The 23,438-nt window shown below is 39.9% G+C and overlaps 4 protein-coding genes and 1 non-coding gene across 13 annotated transcripts; 2 read left to right on the top strand and 3 right to left on the bottom strand.

Moving 5' to 3' along the window:
• Positions 1-1,589: 1,589 nt before the first annotated feature.
• ppdpfa (pancreatic progenitor cell differentiation and proliferation factor a) lies at positions 1,590-4,568 on the bottom strand. The gene is made up of 4 exons (XM_021616484.2): positions 4,365-4,568; positions 2,439-2,620; positions 2,103-2,196; positions 1,590-1,939 (listed from the first exon to the last, which is right to left on the bottom strand). Exons 2-4 carry the CDS (start codon positions 2,569-2,571, stop codon positions 1,813-1,815), a joined length of 354 nt encoding a protein of 117 aa, XP_021472159.2. The 5' UTR covers positions 2,572-2,620; positions 4,365-4,568; the 3' UTR covers positions 1,590-1,812.
• A 417-nt stretch (positions 4,569-4,985) lies between these two features.
• trnae-cuc lies at positions 4,986-5,057 on the top strand. Its single transcript has one exon. It is a non-coding gene; the product is annotated as a tRNA-Glu (tRNA).
• A 112-nt stretch (positions 5,058-5,169) lies between these two features.
• Positions 5,170-10,904, bottom strand: LOC110532511 (tumor protein D53 homolog). 3 transcript variants are annotated; one of them, XR_002474841.2, is made up of 9 exons: positions 10,369-10,904; positions 9,783-9,898; positions 9,424-9,572; positions 8,264-8,365; positions 7,648-7,674; positions 6,254-6,298; positions 6,063-6,131; positions 5,898-5,946; positions 5,689-5,780 (listed from the first exon to the last, which is right to left on the bottom strand). XR_002474841.2 is itself a non-coding variant. In XM_021616481.2 (9 exons), coding segments are annotated over exons 1-8 (489 nt in total). In that variant the 5' UTR covers positions 10,382-10,904; the 3' UTR covers positions 5,689-5,780; positions 5,898-5,945. The 3 variants fall into 3 exon arrangements, 2 of the variants coding, with proteins under 2 accessions (XP_021472154.1, XP_021472156.1); XM_021616481.2 differs by having other exon boundaries at positions 6,096-6,131; XM_021616479.2 differs by lacking the exon at positions 6,063-6,131 and having other exon boundaries at positions 5,170-5,780; positions 10,369-10,903.
• Positions 10,905-11,063: 159 nt separating this feature from the next.
• LOC110532510 (dnaJ homolog subfamily C member 5) lies at positions 11,064-16,180 on the bottom strand. Of its 6 annotated transcripts, none has more exons than XM_021616478.2 (6): positions 15,833-16,180; positions 14,582-14,634; positions 14,263-14,400; positions 13,892-14,105; positions 13,456-13,648; positions 11,064-13,320 (listed from the first exon to the last, which is right to left on the bottom strand). In XM_021616478.2, coding segments are annotated over exons 3-6 (525 nt in total). In that variant the 5' UTR covers positions 14,379-14,400; positions 14,582-14,634; positions 15,833-16,180; the 3' UTR covers positions 11,064-13,318. The 6 variants fall into 6 exon arrangements, with proteins under 6 accessions (XP_021472153.1, XP_021472149.1, XP_021472148.1 ...); XM_021616474.2 differs by having other exon boundaries at positions 13,477-13,648; positions 14,263-14,423; positions 15,833-16,179; XM_021616473.2 differs by having other exon boundaries at positions 13,477-13,648; positions 15,833-16,179.
• Positions 16,181-16,563: 383 nt separating this feature from the next.
• LOC110532508 (glucose-induced degradation protein 8-B homolog) lies at positions 16,564-23,322 on the top strand. 2 transcript variants are annotated; one of them, XM_021616471.2, is made up of 5 exons: positions 16,564-16,690; positions 19,479-19,612; positions 19,810-20,006; positions 20,610-20,807; positions 22,069-23,322. In XM_021616471.2, the coding sequence occupies exons 2-5, from the start codon at positions 19,486-19,488 to the stop codon at positions 22,240-22,242; spliced, it is 696 nt and encodes a 231-aa protein (XP_021472146.1). In that variant the 5' UTR covers positions 16,564-16,690; positions 19,479-19,485; the 3' UTR covers positions 22,243-23,322. The 2 variants fall into 2 exon arrangements, with proteins under 2 accessions (XP_021472146.1, XP_021472147.1); XM_021616472.2 differs by having other exon boundaries at positions 16,668-17,048.
• The last annotated feature ends 116 nt before the right edge of the window (positions 23,323-23,438 follow it).

The raw sequence follows: 23,438 nt of genomic DNA, 5'->3' as shown, positions 1-23,438 counted from the left end.
CGCTGCAGCTGTACATAGTCTATCGGTAAATAGCCCACCCAATTTTACCTACCTCATCCCCATACTGTTTTTATTTATTTACTTTTCTGCTCTTTTGCACACCAATATCTCTACCTGTACATGACCATCTGATCATTTATCACTCCAGTGTTAATCTGCAAAATTGTAATTATTTGCCTACCTCCTCATGCCTTTTGCACACAATGTATATAGACTCTCTTTTTTTTCTACTGTGTTATTGACTTGTTAATTGTTTACTCCATGTGTAACTCTGTGTTGTCTGTTCACACTGCTATGCTTTATCTTGGCCAGGTCGCAGTTGCAAATGAGAACTTGTTCTCAACTAGCCTACCTGGTTAAATAAAGGTGAAATAAAAAAATAAAAAAGTTAAACTATGTTAAGGCAATGCTTCCAAATACTAATTGAGTGTATGTAAACTTTTGACCCACTGGGAATGTGATGAAAGAAATAAAAGCTGAAATAAATCATTCTCTCTACTATTATTCTGACATTTCACATTCTTAAAATAAAGTGGTGATCCTAACTGACCTAAGACAGGGAATGTTTACTAGGAATAAATGTCATTAACTGTAAAAAAAGAAAAAAAAAAAAAAGAAAAAAAAGAGTTTAAATCTATTTGGCTATGGGGTATGTAAACTTATGACTTCAACTATATGTAGCCTGTATGTTAGAGCCATGTCTGCAGGTCTCTTTTGCTAAATAGATTTTATCTCAATGAGAATAACTTGTATAACTATACAGTAGGTTCAATTAAATGGTTAACTACAGTAACTGGAGTAAACATTGTTGATGACTTCAGTCAGTGTAAAACTAGTGAACTCTTCCCATTAACTCCATGCTTTAATGAACAATCCTGAAAGTATATTTTATTGGATCCTTGTTGATATAACTAGGTGTTGACTCCACCATGCCAATATGTTGAGAGCATAGAAAGACTGTATCAAAAATATAGTTTACATTTTTTTATGTAGTTGACACAAATATAGTTGACACTTTTATCCCCAAGAGATTGTGCGAAACAATGTGAATGACTGCAGTAATGCAGAATGTTCCACAGGTGGTTGATCTATATTTCAGAACAGAACAGGTGTAATGTATTATATAAGCCATCGTCTTTATAAATTAGCTGTTGCTAATCACATTGCAGCCTAACCGGGTTAATTCCATTCAGCAAGTACATCAACACTGGCTGGCAGCATGTTGTAATACAGATTCTCTACACATCAGTAATGACATGAACAAACCTGACAATGGAGATCTCCGGATTGTTATCGGGTTACATATTGTGGATGCCAGAACTGCTCCTTCTAAAGTCTGTCTATCTCCTTTCATCAGAGCCATGGACACTTCACATGTTCAATATAGTGGCTATTAGTTATAGGAATATTCACTCTTGTTATAGAAAGTAAGTTATTAGAAACTACACTTTCTCACTAACTAGGCTAATCAGGTGAAATAACTAGAGAGCAATTTCTGCCCTAATCTTTTCTGTGTGTAAACTTTATATAGACTAAAATATTAACAAAAATATATATTTAGGGACTTATTAAATACAATTCAAGAAAAATGTATTAAATACTTTGATTTATTTAACAGCAAAAAGCATGATATCAGACAGACATTTGGGAAAAAACGGCTTTTTTAGTGTTTAATTATAAAAAGATATAATATATTATTTATAAACAAAGAGGGAGGAAAAGCAGCCTCCATCACTAAAAGGTAAAAAAAAGTAGTCTCCGCTGCCTCCATCTCCATGGGGTGGTGAGGAGTGAGATGTTGAGGAGAAGGAGTTAGGAGGGTGGTGGGCTCCCATGGTCCATCTTCCCAGAGTCGCTGCTTTCACTGAGCTGTCTCTTCAACACCATCTCCCTGGCAATACAAGTCACCTGACCGTTGTTCACCGTGTATGTTCCACTCCTGCAACAAGAGGGAAATATTGTTTAGACAGAGGTACATGGCTACAATTAGTAACAACTGGTTACTCAAAATTAGACATACAAAGAAAGGAGAAATCAAGCATAACATTTAAACCATGCATGGATTTGATCCATTTATGTGACTCTTAGGTTAGTGAACTCACTTCTGTTCAGATCCAACCATGCTGCCAGGCTGGTTCTGTTTGTTTGCAAAGAAGAAAGAAGACCACCAGTGACCAGAGTCCTGTCTCTGCAGACCTAAGAAAAATAATACAAAAGGAAGATTAGGAACCTGGTCAGATCAAGTTGCACAGAGAGATAGAGGATATGTTCCTAAATAAAGGCATTTGTCAGAGAGAGTGAGTTGAAATGCACCATTTTCCTTACATACTGCACTACATTTGACCAGAGCCCCAAGGGCCCTGGTCGAAAGTAGTGCACTATGTAGAGAATAGGGTGCCATTTCAGAGGAACCTTTGCAGTTATCTGATCATCTGTACCTGGGGGGTGTGGAATGACTTCGCCAGCATACTCAGAACTGCCACAAGAGCTGTTGCTAGAGGTGGATCCTATGCGCCTTCTGTAGTAATCATGGGTGGCGATGAGAGAACCGGTAGATGGAATTGCTGCCATTTTCTTTGACCTTTCCTTCAAAAACGCTCAAAGATGGAAGATGGGAAACCTTAGGGAGAGAGAGGAAAGAAGAGAGAGAAGAATGGATTATTACGAGTGTGGAAACAGGAACCTTGCAAGCAGAGGCAAGTGATACTGGGATGAGCCTAATAATATTGTCTATGAATGCTGCATGCTAGATCTCACTGAATGTGCCATAACACAACATTCTGAACAAAGACAAAAAGCTGTGCAAAATTGACAACCTATTTCATGATTACTATCATCATCCATTAACAGAAGCCTATCATTAGCCTATTATAGGCAGGTCTCAATGTTGGCTTAGAGAGGTGATAGAGGTCAACAGTTGAGAGTCTGATTTCAACACCATGTTCTGAAAATAACTGGACAGTGCGGGGCCGGGTTTGCAGGTATAATGTCCCAACTGCCGGGAACCTAGCCAGGTAACAGAGTGCTGTGCACCAGCTAGGTGCGTGGCAGGCCTCAACACTGGGGCTAACCGCTACAGGACCTCTAAGGTACTGACTAAGCCACTCGAAAAACAGAATATAGCAGTAAGCAGGACTATACAGGAATCAAAAACCTTTTTCTAAGAGAAAGGTTGCCAACAGTTCAACTGTGGTAAACACTCACACTGACATCTCAAACACTGCAGTGGAATGAAACATGCCAAAAATGTGATTTTACTCCCCAACCAAACTACATTACTATAAGCAAAAGTGAATAGTTTACTGAGAAGCAACCTCATGATTACATGTTCGATGCAAAGTCAGTTCTATCATGTCTAAACCGGTCCAAACAGGACAGAAGCCCTTGTCCAGATGGCTGGGGATTGCCAGCCTAGTTCTCATCTGTGCTACATAGGCAGTTGCAAAAAAAACATCTCAAGGATAAACCAATTCCCTTCACACAGTGGAAAAAGAAAATGTAAATAAATGTTTACTGCTGTGGGGCACATTAGATGTGTGTGAATGTGCATCCGCATTACATATTATATTCATACTGTTTTACTGTATTATAGTCAAGGCTCAATCTTTATAACTACTGCTGTACACACCTTTAATATTCATATACTGTCCAAACTGTATATACTGTCCATACTGTATATACATATATATTTATTTTCCGGACTCTGACATTGCTCATTCTGATATGTTTTGTATGGGTGTATATTGTTAGGTATTAGTGCACTGTTGAAGATAGAAGCATAAGCGTTTCGCTGTACCTGCGATTACATCCACAATGTATATGTACAGACCAATACAATTAGATTTGATTCATGCCAACAGGATCTGTGCTATCCCAAGTTCCTTGGGATGTCCCTACCCTATTGAAGTTTACATGTAAAATGGTTAGGGTAAGGGTTAGGGTTTAGAGTAGGGAGGTCCCAAGGATCCTAGGGAGCAAAGACAATGCCAGCAGGGGACCAATACAATATAACCTCACGTGCAGCACAATAAATGACAGTGACACTGGCAGGTGCATAATAAACAACAGACCATCCAGATAAAATATAGATGCAAAGAGACTAAAACGTCAGTCAAAATCCACATACCACATACTTATTACATTATTAAAGACAATGTGAAATGTGCATTTGTAATGATTAGTGCCAGGACAATAAATACAATATAACTTAGTACCATAGCTCTTTCTTTAATAGGTCAATATATAGGATTGGAAACACATTGTCCATTATTAGACAATATGGGTTATACAATTGATATTGAAGATGGCATAGTCAGAGGCCCATATTGTTTGCCTTAATCTAAAAGCAACCAAATCAATCTTACCTTTTTGTTTGGTGATGCTGCAAAACAACAAAGGATTGAGGATGAGGGTCGGTTGGCAAAGATCAGTGAATAACACTAAAGGACTCTTATTGCCCATTTGCGGGTATATTCTCTGAAAGGACCCTTCAAGGTCTTTATGGTGTCGTTAGTGTAGGAATAGGCAGGCTACTGAAGAGCGAAAGGCAGGTAGCTTTATACAGTGCAGGATATGACGCCTACTGGACGAGCTGCTCATGGGCGTGGACAGGGCCCTTTTATACAGCGTTTGCACCAGGCAAGGCAAGCACTCAATGAAATCGCAATCATTGGTTGCAATGCCCTTGCCACGTCAATTCTGTGGAAACAACAAAAAACGAAGAACTGAGCATAAGTCAGCGAACTTTAACCCAGTGAATGTTCGGATTCACTGTTTTAATTAGTTTTTCTAGCTATGGTGTGGAATTTCGCATTTAGGAATTAATCATAACTCTAGCAGAGCATATGCCATGATGTCATTATCAACATTTTTATTTTCAGTGTTTGTAAGATGTTTGAAATCAGACTAGTGTAACAATTGTCCCTATAAACTGTATAGTATCTTGTTCAAGGTTAAAATCAATGTTGTGTTCATTCTCTCAACTTTCCCTGGTGGTCTAGTGGTTAGGATTCGGCGCTCTCACCGCCGCGGCCCGGGTTCGATTCCCGGTCAGGGAATACGTTTTTCTTTGACAAAAATGACTGTTACTGTGAAACAGCAATAATCACGTTTATGTATCTCGTTAGGCTAACCGTTATGTTATCCAAAATCATTACACATGAGACCAGACCACATATAATACGTTTTAATTAAAAATTCTCAAAGTACAAAAATACTTCACTGTACATTTGGGATTGTTTTGTTCTTAGAATGCAGTAGCAGGATATAAGCCAACAGTAATATTTTCCTTCAATCAACAGGACAATATAAATAGCTGGATATTGGAAATACTATTTAAACATTTTAAATTAATGAATGGTTGGAACCAACACTGACAAAGCTATACAAAATGCATTACTCCTATCTCACAACTGAAGCTACATTCTATAAAATTGTAGAAAAACATTTGTACCTTGATGACATTCAATTCACAGTATGACATTTTAAATCTCTCCCACCCCACTCCAACAACAACAAAAAAAGTTAAATATCTCTGCATAGCCCACACGGAATCCATAGAAACTGTATTTGGTCATTTATTCATTCATCAACATCCTACAAAATGTTTAATGTCTGATGGGGTAGTGTGGACAATGACATCAGGGGAAAGTGATTAAAGGAGTATAGATGGAAGAGGGAAAATTAGGTGGATTATGTTAGAAGGAACCATTGTTCTGAGATGGGCTTCTGCCAAACCCAGAGACATTTCCGTCATTCCCTCGACTCCCGGACACCTTGTTCTGTGTGAGAGACAGGAAACAGTAGAGAGATGAGGAATTGAATATCAAAGACGAGACAATACAGTATTTTCTGATCTTTGTGTTTGTTTGTGATTGCGAGAGAACACAGACACTAACCTTCACGCTTCCCACCATGTCTTCAAAGGACTTGAATGTATTGGAATGTCTAAGGCAGAAAGATAAATGATCTCTAAAACAATTTAAATCCCTTTGAGGTACAGAACCATTTCAGGTTAAACGATTCACTGAAAGATAAATCAAACTAAATGTAACTTTTTTTACTTGCAGCATTAATGTAATTATAATCTCGTTCACCAGAGTCTTCCTCCCCAAGCGCTGTTCGCAATTAGCCTGGGGATGAGGTTAATATATTTCAAATGTCATTCACCGCCTATGGAGGTACTGCAGGAAGTAGTAGTAGGGCAGAATATCAGGGATGTCAGAGAGTGAAACAGGCGGGTCCAGTGTCTTACCTCATACTCATAGCAGGCACACTGATGGAGTGGCCCAAGGAGGGGCTGGTGTTTCAGAGAGCAGAAAGAGAGACAAAGAGAGATGAGTAAGAGCAGTACAACGTGTAGTAGGGTAGGCCTACAGCAGTACAATGTGTAGTAGGGCAGGTCTACACCAGTACAGCATGTAGTAGGGCAGGCCTACAGCATGTAGTAGGGCAGGTCTACACCAGTACAGCATGTAGTACTACAGCAGTACAACGTGTAGTAGGGCAGGCCTACAGCATGTAGTAGGGCAGGTCTACACCAGTACAGCATGTAGTACTACAGCAGTACAACGTGTAGTAGGGCAGGTCTACACCAGTACAGCATGTAGTACTACAGCAGTACAATGTGTAGTAGGGCAGGTCTACACCAGTACAGCATGTAGTAGGGCAGGTCTACAGCAGTACAGTGTGTAGTAGGGTAGGCCTACAGCAGTACAACGTGTAGTAGGGTAGGCCTACAGCAGTACAGCATGTAGTAGGGCAGGTCTACACCAGTACAGCATGTAGTAGGGTAGGCCTACAGCAGTACAGTATGTAGTAGGGCAGGCCTACAGCAGTACAACGTATAGTAGGGTAGGCCTACAGCAGTACAGTATGTAGTAGGGCAGGCCTACAGCAGTACAGTATGTAGTAGGGCAGGTCTACACCAGTACAGCATGTAGTAGGGCAGGTCTACAGCAGGACAGTATGTAGTAGGGCAGGCCTACAGCAGTACAGCATGTAGTGGGGCAGACCTACAGCAGTACAGCATGTAGTAGGGCAGGCCTACAGCAGTACAACGTATAGTAGGGTAGGCCTACAGCAGTACAGCATGTAGTGGGGCAGACCTACAGCAGTACAGTATGTAGTAGGGCAGGCCTACAGCAGTACAACGTATAGTAGGGTAGGCCTACAGCAGTACAGCATGTAGTAGGGCAGGCCTACAGCAGTACAACGTATAGTAGGGTAGGCCTACAGCAGTACAGCATGTAGTAGGGCAGGTCTACAGCATGTATTAGGGCAAGCCTACAATAGTACAGCATGTGAGCAAGAACAATAGATAATATCAGTAGCAGCTTAATTAGGTGAAGGGTGAAAGGTCAGCAACATTAACATGCATCTATCAGCAGTTCACTCAGGTCTAAACGAATGCAACACTTCACCCAGTAGTTAGTTATAGTTAACTAGTTAGTTACTTTATGTAGTTCACTCAGGTCTAAGGTAATATAGTATTGCAGGGCCGAGGAGCCTGGACCCCGAGGCTAAAGCTAATGCAACAGTCTGAGAATACATCACATTGAAATCAAGATGTTTTATCATCACAAAGCTTCAGAGGTGAGACAATCTGGTGCAGCAGGCTGGAGGCCAAGGCACTCCTACTATCCTTACCGAGGTGGGCTTGGCAAAGGCAGTGCTCTATCCGGTAAGTGTGCAGCGTCACAGGAAAGACATGGGGATGGAGAGATGGGTCAGATACAGTAATCAAGAGGCCACATGGAGGTGTAAATTGTCAGTGCAGTGTATGTGTGTGTGCGCGTGTGCGAGTGCGTGTGCGTGTGTGTCTGTGGGTTTGTGTGTGCTTGCCATTATTGGAAAGCAAAAATGCATCACATCGGTAGCTACCCTTTACACAGGCTCCATTTAAAGGCTTTGTAGGAAAAGTACAGTAGATAAACAGATATTGTTGCCAACTAAGACAGGCTGATCTGATTGGATTAAGGCTGTTGTTTTCTCCCTGGCATTCATAAACAAGTCTGCATGAAGAAACCTTTGTCCTCAAAAAATGTGTCCTGTGAAGATGAACTGCATGAAAATAGCTGAATATACAGTATTTAGCTGGATTAAAAAGATGGATGGATAATTTAACGGATTAAGAAAAGAGATGACGAATATGAAAGGTGGCCTCAATAGTGGACAGATACATTTTAGAGGTGGTAAAGGAAATGGAAAGAATGGGAGGATGTATGGGAGGATAATAAAAGAGTAAAGGGAAGGCTGAGGGTACCTCATTTCTCCCAGTCTCCTTGTGATGGCCACACCCATTGTGGACATGGCAGCAGTGCTGATCTGTCCTGCATGAGAAATAGTGTCATGGGTCATCCTATACCTAGAGACACAGAGAGGGAGAGAGTGTTGACTATATGAAGTGCCAGGAGTTTTTTTATTGTTGAAAAGGGCAATTTAAAATCTCTATGTCACGGAGGTACTGTGTTCAATTACCCAATAAGTGGTATTCTATTCATATTTGTATATCGACCACATCCTCACGTTCCACTTTTGTTTCTCCTCCCATTCCTTAAAGTAGATTTAGAATTGGAACAACAAAAAGGAAAATCTCTGAGACAACGTCACAGTGACGAGCTCCGTGCAGCAACAGCAGCAGTAGGACAAATGTAGTGAGCATGGATGGACATTTACGTTTGAGTTATTTAGCAGACGCTCTTATCCGGAGTGACTTACAGTAGTGAGTGCATACATTTTTCGTACATCATCTTCACCCCCATCTTAGTGCATATAGCCAGATACTCCCACCCCCTCTGTTTTCACCAACTGAAGTGCTTCCTCCCTGGCCAGGCCAGCCATAGCCTGTTGTGTTAATGCTACTGTCAGTGTTAAGACAGGCTATTAGACAGGCTATTAACAGGCATCTGATCCTAGTTGACCTCAAAATCCCATCAGCTGTCCCCACATATTACTTGTTAGTTGACATGTGAGAACAACAACACTTTTGGAAAACCCCATCTTGGAGAACACTCAGTACCAAACATGAGTGTGCCTTTCAGGAGTACCCATCAACTATCACGCCAGGCTAAAACAGGGTGCTGACGTTGCATGCTTTTCCACAACATTCTGCCAGAAATAATAATAGCTACAATAGCTTCTTTGGCAGGCATGGTTGTTGTTTGACCTTTGCCCAACTTTTACTCACATTAGGTCAGAGTCAAAACCTCCCTGGTTAATTTGGCTCTTCATTAGTTTGAAATCTATTCACAGTTTCGGAATGCCTTCAATTCTGATACTATTCTGATGCTATATCTGATGTATTATTGTGAAGCTCTTTCTAATACCTCAGGTTATTTTAAGACATTTTTCTGGTGGTGGTGATGGTGTATAGGTGGTTGAAGCAGCGTGATATCATGATGGCATCTCACAGGAAGTACTTACATGTTGGAGGTCTGGACTTCATGCCAGCCTTTGGACATGTTGTGTTTAATCTCACTGAAGGGGCCCATACCCAGCTGCCTCTTGATGTCCACCGCATATTTCTCTTTGGCCAAGAGCACCTGCCGCAATGTCTGCATCTCATCCTCTGTCTGAGCAGAACAAAATTACAGAAAAGTTTACCTTCAAGGAACCAGAGGTAGTAATAATAATTGGATTGGAAATTATTCTATGACTTAAATTAAATCTTTACAAAGTATTATCCTAAGAGACACATTGATCAAACATGAGTATGACAATGTTTGACAACATGAAGAATGGGACAAAATGGCAATGCTGGACAGACACAGAGGGAATAGTACCTTTGCTAGCTCCATCTTTAAATCATCCTCATCCTCCTCTGATAGACCGTTAGTCAGACCATTTCTTGATATTCCAATGGAAATGTTCCTTGGTGAAACATTCTCCCCACTGCAACCTTTTAAAGGAGTATAGATGTTACTGTCTGAAATGCAAACCATAGATGCTTGGGCATGCATTTTCGATCAGTTGTTGACATTAATTACAGTAGCTACTGGCCATTCAAACATACAGTTAATCTTCATGAAGTAAATCATACATTTATGTAGTCTAGTCATGAACGCCACGTTAGAAGGACAGGCTGAAAATGTCCTGAACAAATGTGTAGCTACATCATGTAGGCCGGCCACTGTGTTGACCCAGTATGTTGTACTCATTTTCGCCCAGTGTGCTGTCCATGGTAATGAATTATATGGCTACCTGTAGATCTAACAATAACATTGCGTGTGGCCAATCACGCATAGCAGTAGAGGCTAGGTAGTCTAATATAACGTATTGTATCTACCCGCGTGATTCTGAGTAGAATGTCAGTTGGTAATTAAACAATTGAACAATCTAGACGTAGTAAATTAAATGCAACCGACTTACCTTGCCTATTCATGCTCAGCAGACTTTTGAAAAACTCAGTTTCACCTGGTACGTATTTTCCGTGTTCAAGCTAACGTTGCTCTTGCTAAATGGAGTCCAATCCCTACTCGTCGATACTAGATCTCTCAAATGCTTCTCTATGCTCAAATTCAGCCTCACGCAATGGTTTACATGCCTAAGCCATTTACAGAAAAGCGAAGAAAACACTATAATGTAGTCTTATTGGAAATGTAATGTTGTTTATTCAAGAGGAAAAAGCTATCCTTAATTATGAGAATGAGAGTTACTCTTCCGCACGTGTGTGATAATGGGGAATGAGCTCTGGTTAGGTAAACAAATAATAGGTATTTGTATATTTGTATACATTGATAATCGATGCTATTTTACAGTATAAGTTACTTTCCCAATTAATGTTGTAAGAACGTTGCTGCTAATGCGGGAAACTCAATTTGGGCACCTGTGCAGATTGCTGGATCTTTGGGAAAATATCCATCAGGTGGTAAAATAAGCGAGGGCGCGAAACAGAGGATTCCACAGCACGGGCTCTGTCTCCATCTACTGGCAATATTAATGCACCAAGCCGCCTTTCATATTCTAGTGTTTGCTTATTTGAAGGTCCCGGTAGGCCTACGAGAACCATATATTTGTAGCATACTGTAGAAACATGAGAACTGAAACGATAAAGAAAACAACAGTAAATGTTCAGGAACATTTATTTAACAACAGCAGATCAATGACCCACTTTGTTTTCTTTCACACACACATTACCATGCTACAACATAAAGGTCCAGATTTATACGTAATATTTAAGTGTATGTACAACAGACCTTAACCATTAAACCATGCGTTGCAAAATTTAATGGCCACATCAAAATAAAACATACCATTTATAACTATAGCCGTTCATCATCAAAACATGACAAAATAAGTTAACTTAAATAAAATAAAGTTCATAAAATTACTATATCATTATACTATATACTATGTCATCTGTATCGATACATTTTTATGGAACCATTTCCTGATCATTGGTCCAGTAGTTTTTTGAACTCACATTGCATTCAACTCATTTAACAATTAGCATTTTCCAACATCTCAATGAAGAAGCGATAACAGGTAGGTAGGTATATCTATGGGGCGGTTTCTGAGGAGGGCACAGCAAACACTGTAAAAGGACCACACATGTCAAACAACCATACCATCAAAAGCAGAGGGCAGATGAGAGGAGCTCAGACATCCATTGTAAACCATTGAAACATAATTGGCATTAATGAAACAAACAAATGAAGATAATGGCAGGTTATGCATTAGTTACACTTTACATATATTTAGTTGTATATATTTATATTAAAAACACAAATCTATTCTGGTTATAGGATAAGAGCTGCCTGTGGTAGTGCTAGCCCACTGATGAAATTACTTATGACCTAAGAAAGTACCAATATCGACACTCAAAATTCAATGATGGTAAAAAAAAATTAACAAAGCATTGGACAATTACAACACTTCTGAATTCCCTTAAACAGAATTATAAAAAACAAGATGATAATATTCTTCAAATGCTCCCAACTTTTCCCTACACCCATACAGTAGTCTTTTTGATCACATCTAAACATAAATTAACAGTCCTTGGAATGAAAATATGTCCCCCTCTAATTGGATCAGGTCATGGTCCTTGGGTTAGACAGTGTGGGGTAACACTCGGAACCACAAGAAAATTAAGCACAGGTAAAACATAAAATAACTGGATATTGAGAACAACCACTCAAATGTGCAGAGAAGTGTTGCTCAGAGATGTCTGGGTCACATCCCAACAATCCAACGGAACTGTGGGTGGCACAGTGGCAAGTAAAACTAAACCAAATATACATGACTACATATGTTAACAAACCTATGTATGATATTTATCTTCTGGTGTTAGTCAGTTCTTCGATGCAGGGAAGTCAGGGGCAAGATTACAAGCATTCAATTCGGATTTTAGGGGCAGGACAAAGCAATGCTTCCTTCACACAAGAGCAGACCAAACCAAGCCAATTAAATTCAAGACCCACTAAATGTTAAGAAAGCAATGTCACCACCAGTATTTCATGATATTGCTGTCATAAAATGCAGCTTGTGTGCCCTGCCCTCCCTTTCCACCCTTCTACATGCACAGATCTCAGCACAATATAACCACAATGCAATGGGAAGGGCACAAACATAGGTAAACAAGAGTCCAAATCTACAGGTTTAAGTGCCCAAAGAAAAGGAGCTATGTGTTTATAACTGGCATCAGCTGATGGCAATTTTAAACTGAGAATTGTCTAGCTCTATTTTGAATGTTTAATGATGACGTCATGCAGCAAAGACAATGAACAGAAACACCTCACTATCCACAACCTCCCTGAACCTAACCTCTCTTATCAGTGAACAAAAACATAAAGTAAACTGTGCCCCAAATGAATCACACTCACATGTGCACCAACAGTATGAATTTTTTAAAAATGAAGACAATTATTTATTTATCTCAAAACAGTGCATGCTACACAATGACATGAAATATGGATAGGGGACTGTGGGGTTGGAGGTTTGTGAGGTCAAAGGCCAAAGTATATGAAAGAACAAACGGAAGGGAAGCAAATGTTTTCTTTCTCTTTCTTCCTACATTGAGGCGGGAGTGGACCACTCTGGAGCGGGTGGAAAGTGGAGGTGTATCTTAAAGAGTTCTGTATGTGGGCCACGCTCACTCCTCCATCTCCTCTCCAGGACTTGGCTCTCTTAGTGAAGTTTAAACAGATTGCCCTTCTCGTTCATCCTTTTAAGGTGGAGCAGGGTAGCAGGCAGGGCCACAGGCCAGGGGTGGGGTTTAGTTGAAGCCCATGTCGGTCTGATAGGTAGAATGGTGACCATCTGACGTCAACTGGGTGGTCTCTGTCGCTGATGGCTGCACCAAGATTGCTTCACCACCAGCCTCTGTCAGAGAGAGAGAGAGCGACACACACACACGGTCAGTAATGATGGCACTCCATAGTAAATTACCATGCAATTGAAACAAGTCAATGGTCAGTGATGAAGTGATTTGTGTTCATGCAGAAACATGTTTCTTACACAATAAGCAGTCGATCTCACCTCTCTCATCAGATTGCATCTGGGCCTCCAGGTCCTCAGGGGACACATAGAAGTCAGGCTCCTGGCCCTCTGGAGGCCGCGGTTTACACTTCCCACAGCAGCAGTTACAGCAGCAACACAGGCAACAACAGAAGTAGCAGCCAGTGGCCAGGCCACAGAACACAAACAAGGCCTGCAGAGAGAAAACAAGGCAGTGTGTGTGTGTGTGTGTGTGTGTGTGTGAGAGAGAGGGGTGTAAGAGTGATCAAAAGAGTATGGCAAGAAGATAAAACAATAACAATCAAGGAAAACTGTTAGAGAGGCTTTGTTTTGTTTTTACAGGGTTTGTGTTATAAAATATGCCATTTAATCTTTAACACAAAGTCAATTCTACATGTCAACCCCCCCACCTCCCTATGGCACCTCGCAGTCTCACCTTAGCCCACCAGCTGGACAGGACAAAGTAGGTGTTCACGTTCTCCTCGCCAAACTGCTCAGCCACGTACAGTCCCAGGGAGCCGTACTTGTCATAAATGTTCCGCTTGGTGGGGTCGTTCAGAATGGCATGGGCATTGTTGATCTCCTTAAACTTGTCAGAAGCTTCCGGGTTATCTGGGTTCTTATCAGGGTGGAATTTCAATGCAAGTTTTCTAAGAACACATAAGAGTGATAGTCAGATAGTACCAATTAACAAAACATAAGACTATATTTATATGTGGCAAAACTCTAGAAAATAATGTGTCTATATTTTTATTGATGAGTATTAGTATAACTGCTACAGTAAGTGGCTGCGCCTCTCTCACTGACCTGTAGGATTTCTTGATATCGTCGGGAGTGGCTAGCTTGTCAATGCCAAGCACAATGTAGAGTGATTCACCAGAGGTGGAGAGTGAGCGCTGCCTCGCCTGCTCTTGTGCTGCCATGATGCCTAGCGTCCTTCACAATCTGAACACAGAGAAAAGGAAGGACTGCACATGTTTATTTACCAATGAGTCATCATTACACTATTTTTCAGCCTATAGCACCCTGTGTGTTGACTGAAGCAGTGTATTTTTCATTCTCACAAATATGTGGTTCTGCCCCAAAATCACTAAATACTCCCACACTCCAGGAATCTATTGCGCACCTTATATCCCTACCGCCACTCCAAAATGGTGTACTCTCAGCAGGGTTCCTACCCTGTAAGAGGAAAGAGTAGAGTAAATCATCTCGCTGTGAACCTAGATGCCCTCTTCCTTTCGACAACAGATCAGACAACCTAGCCACATATTCTTACTGTATATCTATTGGGTTTCTACTTAGAATAGGCCTACAAATGCCAGGATCCTGTAGCTATTACTAAATCAATAACAAATTCACTTACATGAGATATGAGTGTTGTCATTCTCAGTCACTCAGTGTCTAATTGAGAACTGAGGTAGGTCTCACACAAATCACTGATATTAATTGCAATGTGTACCCTTCGGAGGTCTCTTTTCAAAGTAGCTACTCTGTCAACTCTCTCACTGTCAATTGTTTGGATTGTTGATAGGAAATATGTAAGAAGTTAACGACAAATCACAAACATCAAGATGCTACAGCTTCAGACTGCACAAGGGCATACAGCATTCAGAGAACCCCAAGGGCCTACAGCATTCAGAGAACCCCAAGGGCCTACAGCATTCAGAGAACCCCAAGGGCCTACAGCATTCAGAAAACGTCAAGGACCTTCTGCAGTGATGGTAAGGCCAAAATGCTTAATTTTGAGCATTTTCCATCATAGGCCTGTCCCTGAATAAAAAAAGACTAAACTCAAATAATGTACTTAATTGGATCCTACATCTCAAGTAATTAGTGTAAATGGTGAGACTTTATGTGATGTGGTCCTGGGGAGGAGAATCGTTATTGACTTCCAAGGAAGCAGCTGACCATAGATAGGCTAGATTTATTGAGATGGCGCACTAGCCGTAAAATACCCTTTCTTCAACCTCCAGACAAACTATTACAATTTTTAGGCCATGACACAAATGACTGACCAAACAAATTGTCACAAAAAACGACAAATGTAAAACCCGTAAACTCTGAGGCTGTTAAAATCCGTACACTATAACGCTGTTCAAATAAATGGAATACATGATCATCATTAATGGAATGTCCGTTTGCTATAAGGACAACTAGAATATTATGATATATATTCAGGATTATTTGTTGAATCTGTAGCCTAAATGCGATGCTTGGAGCGATTAATCTATGTAGCTGCATCAGCACTGCGCAGCATCCATGTTGGTTTGTTGCTGGCCTTCTCTAAATGCAAGACAGGACTCGCTCAAATCAGCAGTAATTTTCAAGGGCAAGGGAGAATAGGTTTTAAAAATAAACAATCCACATCAATGCTTACCTCTTGAAGTCGGCTTTGATTCGCTGTATAGGGAAATGATCCAAAGAGATATAATAACGGTGTCTGATTATGGTTTCATCCCAGAGAACCGCGCGTACTCACCAAACCCAACCATGGACAGCTGCAGCAGTATACTGGCCCCGCCCCCGAACACCTTCCAATCGACCTGCGCGCCGCACGATCATTGATTGGGATGCCCCTCAGCCTTATTACTGCATTATAAACTAATGTTTACTAAAAATAAATAAACATAGCTACAACGTGATGAAGTAATTTACCTTTGAAGGACTTTTGAAGAGATGTAATACAGTAAAGTAGGCATAGGTGATTCTCAACCAGATACCCCCTCAGAGAAAACCCAAGTATGCCTACCCTTGCAAAAAAAAAAAAAAGTGCAGCAACTGTAGTCGACTGTGGTATTTTGGATGCAGTAATTGCAGAATAACGTCAGATATACTGCACTCTAACTGCAGTTATATACATCTGACTGCAATAATTTTTCGTCAGGGTACGCTAAGAAGTAATACCTGTCTTTGCTTTACTTTTTCACATTGCGTTAATTCCACAGAACATACTTTCGAGTTACACCAAGGTATATACAATGAGGTGAAACGTTTAGAACCTTGCAGCCCAATTCTACAATACATAAAATATCTGTTCCACAAAATACATTTCTATCTGAAAGTTTTTGCAACGTTGAACCCTTCTGAACAGACCCCATCACTGCTACTGTTCCTTGGTAACCATGACATCATTCCACTGGCCAATCGTAGTTTTGTTTCCCCAAATCACGTTCGGTTGTCGTGATTCACGCGAGAGAGCTTGAAGCAACTACACATCCGTAGCCGATTGTTACAGGTATATTTAATTGAACAATAAAGCTGACTACTATATTTGATAGCGATAATATATATTATTATGTATCGTATTGTACTCTTCACTCATGTTACAATTACATGTTGGTGGGTGATGCACCAACAAGCTAACGTTAGCTAGCCATCTAGCTAGTATCAACACAACAAATAACGATAGTTAGCGAGCTAATTTCAGACTAAATGGTTTGGTGTGTGAGACCAGAATATTCGCTCTGTTCCTCGCATAGATGGTAGATATGATATCATTGTTAATAGCCAGCTAACCTTTCGAAATTAAAGGATTTAGTTAGCTACATAACTAACGTTGTTTTGTTCTTCAAACACCACTCGACCACACCGAGGTAAAGTTGGTTTTATATTCACACATTCGAACATTCACCCTAAGCCATGTACAAATCAATAACTAATTCACCGTTTGTCACAGAAACATCAAACTAGGTATGATTTATTCTATAAATGTATAGCATACATTTGCAACCTTTTTTTGGTCGTTGGAAAAAATCCAGTTTTGATTTGATAGAAATACATAAAATCTATCAAATGTAATTTAAAGAAGTATAAATCAATAAGTAATTCACCATTTGTCACAGAATCATCAAACTAGGTATGATTTTTTTCAATGAATGTCTAGTATACTTTATACAACCTTTGATTTGAATAAACATTCCAGTTCTGATTTGACAGAAATACATTAACATCTATAAAATGCCATTTAAATCTATATAAATCAATAACGTGTTCACTGATTATGACAGAATCATCAAGCAAAGTATGAACTTTCTTTAAATGTCTAGCATACTTTTACAACCTTTGTTTTGAGGAGAAATTACAGTTTTCATTTGATATAAATACATACAATTTAAACAATTTTATTTAAAACTGTATAACTCAATAACTAATTCACCATTTGTCACAGAAACATTAAACTATGAATGATGTATTCTATAAATGTTTAGCATACCTTTTAAAAACGTTGTTTTGAGTAAAAATTCCAGTTTTGATTTGATAGAGGGCATGTAGTACGTCTAGAGGGCGCGTGGTCAAAGTTCTAACGAGTCTGTTATACCTTATTAGAAATTCTGCATCTTCAGTCATATTAAATTAGATTACAGGAAAAAACGACAGGATGAAGGGGTCAGGCCTTACTAACAAAGAAGACAGGTGAATGGATCAAGAGAACCAAGATGATCAACATGGACGTTCCATAATGGAGATAAGGAAAACTAAGAGTGAACCATAACATACACTAACGTTCAAAAGTTTGGGGTCACTCAAGTGGCAGCTCCATTAAATAGTACCCGCAAAACACCAGTCTCAACGGCAACAGTGAAGAGGTGACTCCGGGATGCTAGGCAGAGTTGCAAAGAAAAAGCCATCTCTCTCTGTCCAGTATCTGTGTTCTTTTACCCATCTTAATTTTTTCTTTTTATTGGCTAGTGAGATATGGCTTTTTTCTTTGCAACTCTGCCTAGAAGGCCAGCATCCCGGAGTCTCCTCTTCACTGTTGTCGTTGAGACTGGTGTTTTGCGGGTACTAATTAATGAAGCTGCCAGTTGAGGACTTGTGAGGCGTCTGTTTCTCAAACTAGACAGTCATGTACTTGTTCTTTTGTTCAGTCGTGCACCTGGGCCTCCCGCTCCTCTTTCTATTCGGGTTAGAGCCAGTTTGCGCTGTTCTGTGAAGGGAGAAGTACACAGCGTTGCACGAGATCTTCAGTTTCTTGGCAATTTCACGCATGGAATAGCCTTCATTTCTCAGAACAAGAATAGACTGATGAGTTTCAGAAGAAAGTACTTTGTTTCTGGACATTTTGAGCCTGTAATCGAACCCACAAATGTTGATGCTCCAGACACTCAACTAGTCTAAAGAAGGCCAGTTTTATTGCTTCTTTAATCAGAACAACAGTTTTCAGCTGTGCTAACATAATTACAAAACAGTTTTCTAATGATCAATTAGCCTTTTAAAATTAGCTAACACAATGTGCCATTGGAACACAGGAGTGATGGTTGCTGGTCCATAAAAAAATCTGCTGTTTCCAGCTACAATAGTCATTTTCAACATTACCAATGTCTACACTGTATTTCTGATCAATTTGATGTTATTTTAATGGACAACAAATGTGCTTTTCCATGTTTCCATGTTGATCCTCTTGGTTGTCTTGGTCCTCTTGATCCATCCACCTGTCTTCTTTGTTAGCCAGACCTGACCCCTTCAATCTGTAGTTTTTTCCTGTAATTTAATTTAATATGACTGAAGATGCCAAATTTTATGTCAGGCCCCTTCTAATAGGGTATAACAGACTCGTTAGAACTTTGACCGCACGCCCTCTAGACAGACTACATGCCCTCTATCAAATCAAAACTTGAATTTTTCCCTAAAACAAAAGTTGTAAAGTATACATTTGTGGAATAAATCATACATAGTTTCATGTTTTTGTGACAAACTGTGAATTAGTTATTGATTTATACAGTTTAAAATGGAATATGATAGATTTTATGTATTTCTATTAAGTCAAAACTGGAATTTCTACTCAAAACAAAGGTTGTAAATGTATGCTAGACATTTAAAGAATAAATCATATCTAGTTTGATGATTCTGTGACATGGTTAATTAGTTATTGATTTTTACATTTGTAAATGGCTTTTAGTGAATGTCTGATGAATGTGTGAATATAAAACCAAATTTACCTCAGCCTCGACCACAGTCACTCTCGACATGTCGGTGCAATTACTACTTGCTAGCTAACATATTTTTTTATTTAAACTTTGCAGGATCCCAATGTCAATGATGAATTACGCGGAAAAGTCCGAAGATATTACTAAAGATGAATGGATGGACAAACTGAACAATGTACACATACAGAGGGCGGACATGAACCGGCTCATTATGAATTACCTTGTGACAGGTATTCCACGATTCACACTTTTGTGTCAGTTGCTGCTAAAACAACCTCCAATCTGAGCTGCTCTCTATCCCAGTTAACCTTTCTGAATCTTCAGCTTGTCTCTACTTACAGAAGCAGAATCCCACATTTTTCCTTGATCTATCCAGTTGATTTTTCTTGTGATTTTGATGGTCTCACTCTTGTCTGTGTTTGTGCAGAGGGGTTTAAAGAGGCAGCCGAAAAGTTTCGGATGGAGTCTGGGATCGAGCCCAGTGTGGACCTGGACTCTCTAGATGAGAGAATAAAGATTAGAGAGCTGATCCTGAAGGGACAGATACAGGAGGCCATCGCACTCATCAACAGCTTACACCCAGAGCTGCTTGACACTAAGCGCTACCTGTACTTTCACCTGCAGGTAAGGATGCCCTCAGGGGACTGATTTAGGATCAGAGCTTGTCCAAGACAACAACATCTATTGTGGATGTCCATTGCCCACACCAAAACACTTGATAAAACGTATATTTCATTCCTTTGCCAGCGGCATACCACCCTGCATCCAACTGCTGGCTTGCTTCTGAAGCTAAGCAGGGTTGGTCCTGGTCAGTCCCTGGATGGGAGACCAGATGCTGCTGGAAGTGGTGTTGGAGGGCCAGTAGGAGGCACTCTTTCCTCTGGTCTAAAAAATATCCCAATGCCCTAGGGCAGTGATTGGGGACATTACCCTGTGTAGGGTGCCGTCTTTCATATGGGACGTTAAACGGGTGTCCTGACTCTCTGTGGTCACTAAAGATTCCATGGCACTTATTGTAAGAGTATGGGTGTTAACACAAGTGTCCTGGCTAAATTCCCAATCTGACCCTCATACCACCTAATCATCCCCAGCTTCCAATTGGCTCATTCATCCCCCCTCTTCTCCCCTGTAACTATTCCCCAGGTCATTGCTGTAAATGACGTGATCTCAGTCAACATAAAAAGTCCCTCTCCATTTCTTCTCTCCTTCCCCTTTTCCTCTTTGTAGCAACAGCACTTGATTGAGTTAATCAGGCTGCAGGAGACAGAGTCTGCATTGGAGTTTGCCCAGACACAGCTGGCAGAGCAGGGGGAGGAGAGCCGTGAGTGCCTGACAGAGATGGAGAGGACGCTGGCTCTTCTTGCCTTCGACAACCCAGAAGAGTCGCCCTTTGGAGACCTGCTTAACATGATGCAGCGACAGAAGGTGTGTCTATGTGTGTGGCCTATCATCTGTATAATTGTTTATTAGGCTATTATAAACTGGGTGGTTCGAGCCCTGAATTCTGATTGTCCGACAGCTGTGGTATATGAGACCATATACCACTGGTATGACAAAACATTTCTAATTACGTTAGTAACGAGTTTATAATAGCAAAAAGGCACCTCAGGGGTTTGTGGTATATGACCAATATACCACGGCTAAGGGCTGTATCCGGGCACTCCGCGTTGCGTTGTGCATAAGAACAGCACCCAGCCATGGTATGTTGGCCATACACCACGCCCCTTCGTGCCTTATTACTTAATTATAGCCTCTTTACACTACACTAACTTGACGACGCATACTAGATCCACGACACATACAGTGCTCTCCGTAATTATTAAGAGAGTGAAGCATTTTTTCTTCTTTTGGCTCTACTCCAAAAATCAAACAATGACTATGAGATTAAAGTGCAGACTATCAGCTTTATTTTGAGTGTATTTTCATCCATATCGGGTGAACCGTTTAGAAATGACAGCACTTGTTGTACATATTCCCCCATTTTAGGGGAGGAAAAGTATTGGGAAAAATTCACTTATGTGTATTAAAGTAGTAAAAAAAAGTTGTGTATTTGGTCCCATATTCATAGCACGCAATGACTACATCAAGCTTGTGACTGACATTTGGTGGATCCATTTGCTGTTTGTTTTGTGCCCAATAGTAATGAATGAATGGTAAATAATAATGTATTGTGCATTTTGAAGTGTTTTATTTACAATAAAGGTGACTCCAAAATGCACAATTCATTATTTACCACATGCCCATGCAAGAATGACCTTAATTATCTTAATTCCAGGAGACAGCGTTTTTGTTGTTAGCCAAATTGAAAATGAAATGCTTTTAAAATTTCTACACATTTGTGAATCATTGCATTAATCAAGTGTGCAACATTATGTGCAATATGGTTTAGATCCTTATTTTGTTTGTCTATATACTATGGTATTTACAGTATGCTAATAGCTGCAAACACACATGAAGCAGGAATGTGGCTTTGGCCACACCACATCCAATATTAATGTAAAGATACTGTAAACAGATAAGTTGCAAATCTGATGTTGAAGAGTCAGCTCTTACTACACATATTTTACTAATGTAAAGAAAGAGCCTTAATGTGCATGAGTAAAAGGGTCTATTTTTGGTGGTGTTCTATGTGTGACTGTATTCCTGTAATTTAAACACCTTTCTTTCCTTTCTCAATGCTCTTCAGGTGTGGAGTGAGGTGAACCAGGCTGTGCTGGACTATGAGAACAGGGAGTCCACACCCAAACTGGCCAAGCTACTCAAGCTGCTGTTATGGGCTCAGAACGAGCTGGACCAGAAGAAAGTCAAATACCCCAAAATGACAGACCTCAGCAAAGGCACTATTGAGGATCCCAAGTGAAATGAACAAGCAGTGACATGGACTACCACACTTTCTCCTATTTATAAGCAGTCAACGACTGGATGATAACGTAATAATAACATATATTATATACCAATATAAATACTTTTTTCATGTTGCATATATGAGAGGACTTAATTGATTGTGCAAACAGTATATGGCTGTATTTTAAAAAGTGATAACTGCTATGATGATATAAACATTCAACAGAGTACCCACATTTATAGACATTTTGAAAGACAAATTTAAATTGCTGGTTTCTATTTGATTACCTGAAAAATAAGTATTATTCACTTTTACTTGAGTATCATGGTGAGTTCTGAGTATAATTTTGTTTTATTTGTTTTAAAGCCACTGGGTTGCCACGTTGAGTTTGGGAGTTATGATTTTATACATATAAGGTAGAGTTTTAGACTAAATTAGGCTCGTGTAAAGGAAAGAGAGGAATAGGCTATACGCCACTTTTTCTAGATAAAGGGTTTGGATTAAGTGGAAACTGTGTTACCCAGCCTTTTATCTACTGTAGGTTATAACCGGTCTTCTGGTATTAACCTGTCTACTGCTGAATGAAATTATTTCTTACATGGAAATACGGGTTTCTTTTAAATGGTTGGTTGAGTTTACATTCCCTTCTGTCTTTGAAAGACACATGGAGCTCTGCCTTGTTTTGTTGATTGAAAAGTTGTAGATGGTGGAAACCTTGACCTTTCACAGTAGAAGGGCTGTACTTATTTCTCTCCTACGGGAGTAGAGAGAAGTTCGGTACACATGACCAGTTTGCTATTGAGAGTTAGTTACCAGTTAGAATTTGTACATTTACTGCCCAGATGCATGTAGTGTAATGTTGTTGAATTGGTTAAGGTCATTACAGAAGCACTCACGCCTTGTTTATGTTATGTGGGAGTTGAAATATTTGTTTATTTTGTACCTGCTGCTAAATGTCCAGTCTTCATTTCATACAACTTTTTATTGTACTGTAAGACAATGTGATCATAGAGACTACAGATAACTCCCCTCTTATTATTGGACGTTTTTTGAGGTAATATTTGCAGATATGGAAATAAACAATTATTTTGAGTGACAGTTTTATTTAAATGCGGCCTTTTACAGTAGGTAATGTATGACAATCCATTAAGAGCATTGTTTCCTGCATTGTGTAAACTTGCTGCTCAGGTTAATTTATTTATTGTGAATGT

The sequence above is a fragment of the Oncorhynchus mykiss genome, chromosome 9 (assembly GCF_013265735.2).
Source record: "Oncorhynchus mykiss isolate Arlee chromosome 9, USDA_OmykA_1.1, whole genome shotgun sequence".
Classification (NCBI taxonomy): Eukaryota; Metazoa; Chordata; class Actinopteri; order Salmoniformes; family Salmonidae; genus Oncorhynchus; species Oncorhynchus mykiss.
This window is presented reverse-complemented; position numbering and strand designations above follow the sequence as displayed.

Bases quoted from the DNA above. Each gene is read 5' to 3' on its own strand.
- ppdpfa (XM_021616484.2), bottom strand. From the start codon at position 2,571: ATGGCAGCAATTCCATCTACCGGTTCTCTCATCGCCACCCATGATTAC. The intron at 2,197-2,438 runs GTACAGATGATC...TATTTTTCTTAG, and splicing joins AGTCATTCCACACCCCCCAG to GTCTGCAGAGACAGGACTCT. The intron at 1,940-2,102 runs GTGAGTTCACTA...CTCTTGTTGCAG, and splicing joins ATGGTTGGATCTGAACAGAA to GAGTGGAACATACACGGTGA.
- LOC110532511 (XM_021616479.2), bottom strand. The intron at 9,573-9,782 runs GTACTATTCCCT...TGTTCTGCTCAG, and splicing joins TAAAGATGGAGCTAGCAAAG to ACAGAGGATGAGATGCAGAC. The intron at 5,781-5,897 runs GTTAGTGTCTGT...TCTCTCACACAG, and splicing joins ACATGGTGGGAAGCGTGAAG to AACAAGGTGTCCGGGAGTCG.
- LOC110532510 (XM_021616474.2), bottom strand. From the start codon at position 14,378: ATGGCAGCACAAGAGCAGGCGAGGCAGCGCTCACTCTCCACCTCTGGT. The intron at 13,649-13,891 runs GTGAGACTGCGA...TTCTCTCTGCAG, and splicing joins TGTCCAGCTGGTGGGCTAAG to GCCTTGTTTGTGTTCTGTGG. The intron at 13,321-13,476 runs GTGAGATCGACT...TCTCTCTGACAG, and splicing joins GATGCAATCTGATGAGAGAG to AGGCTGGTGGTGAAGCAATC.
- LOC110532508 (XM_021616471.2), top strand. From the start codon at position 19,486: ATGTCAATGATGAATTACGCGGAAAAGTCCGAAGATATTACTAAAGAT. The intron at 19,613-19,809 runs GTATTCCACGAT...GTGTTTGTGCAG, and splicing joins TATGAATTACCTTGTGACAG to AGGGGTTTAAAGAGGCAGCC. The intron at 20,808-22,068 runs GTGTGTCTATGT...AATGCTCTTCAG, and splicing joins ACATGATGCAGCGACAGAAG to GTGTGGAGTGAGGTGAACCA.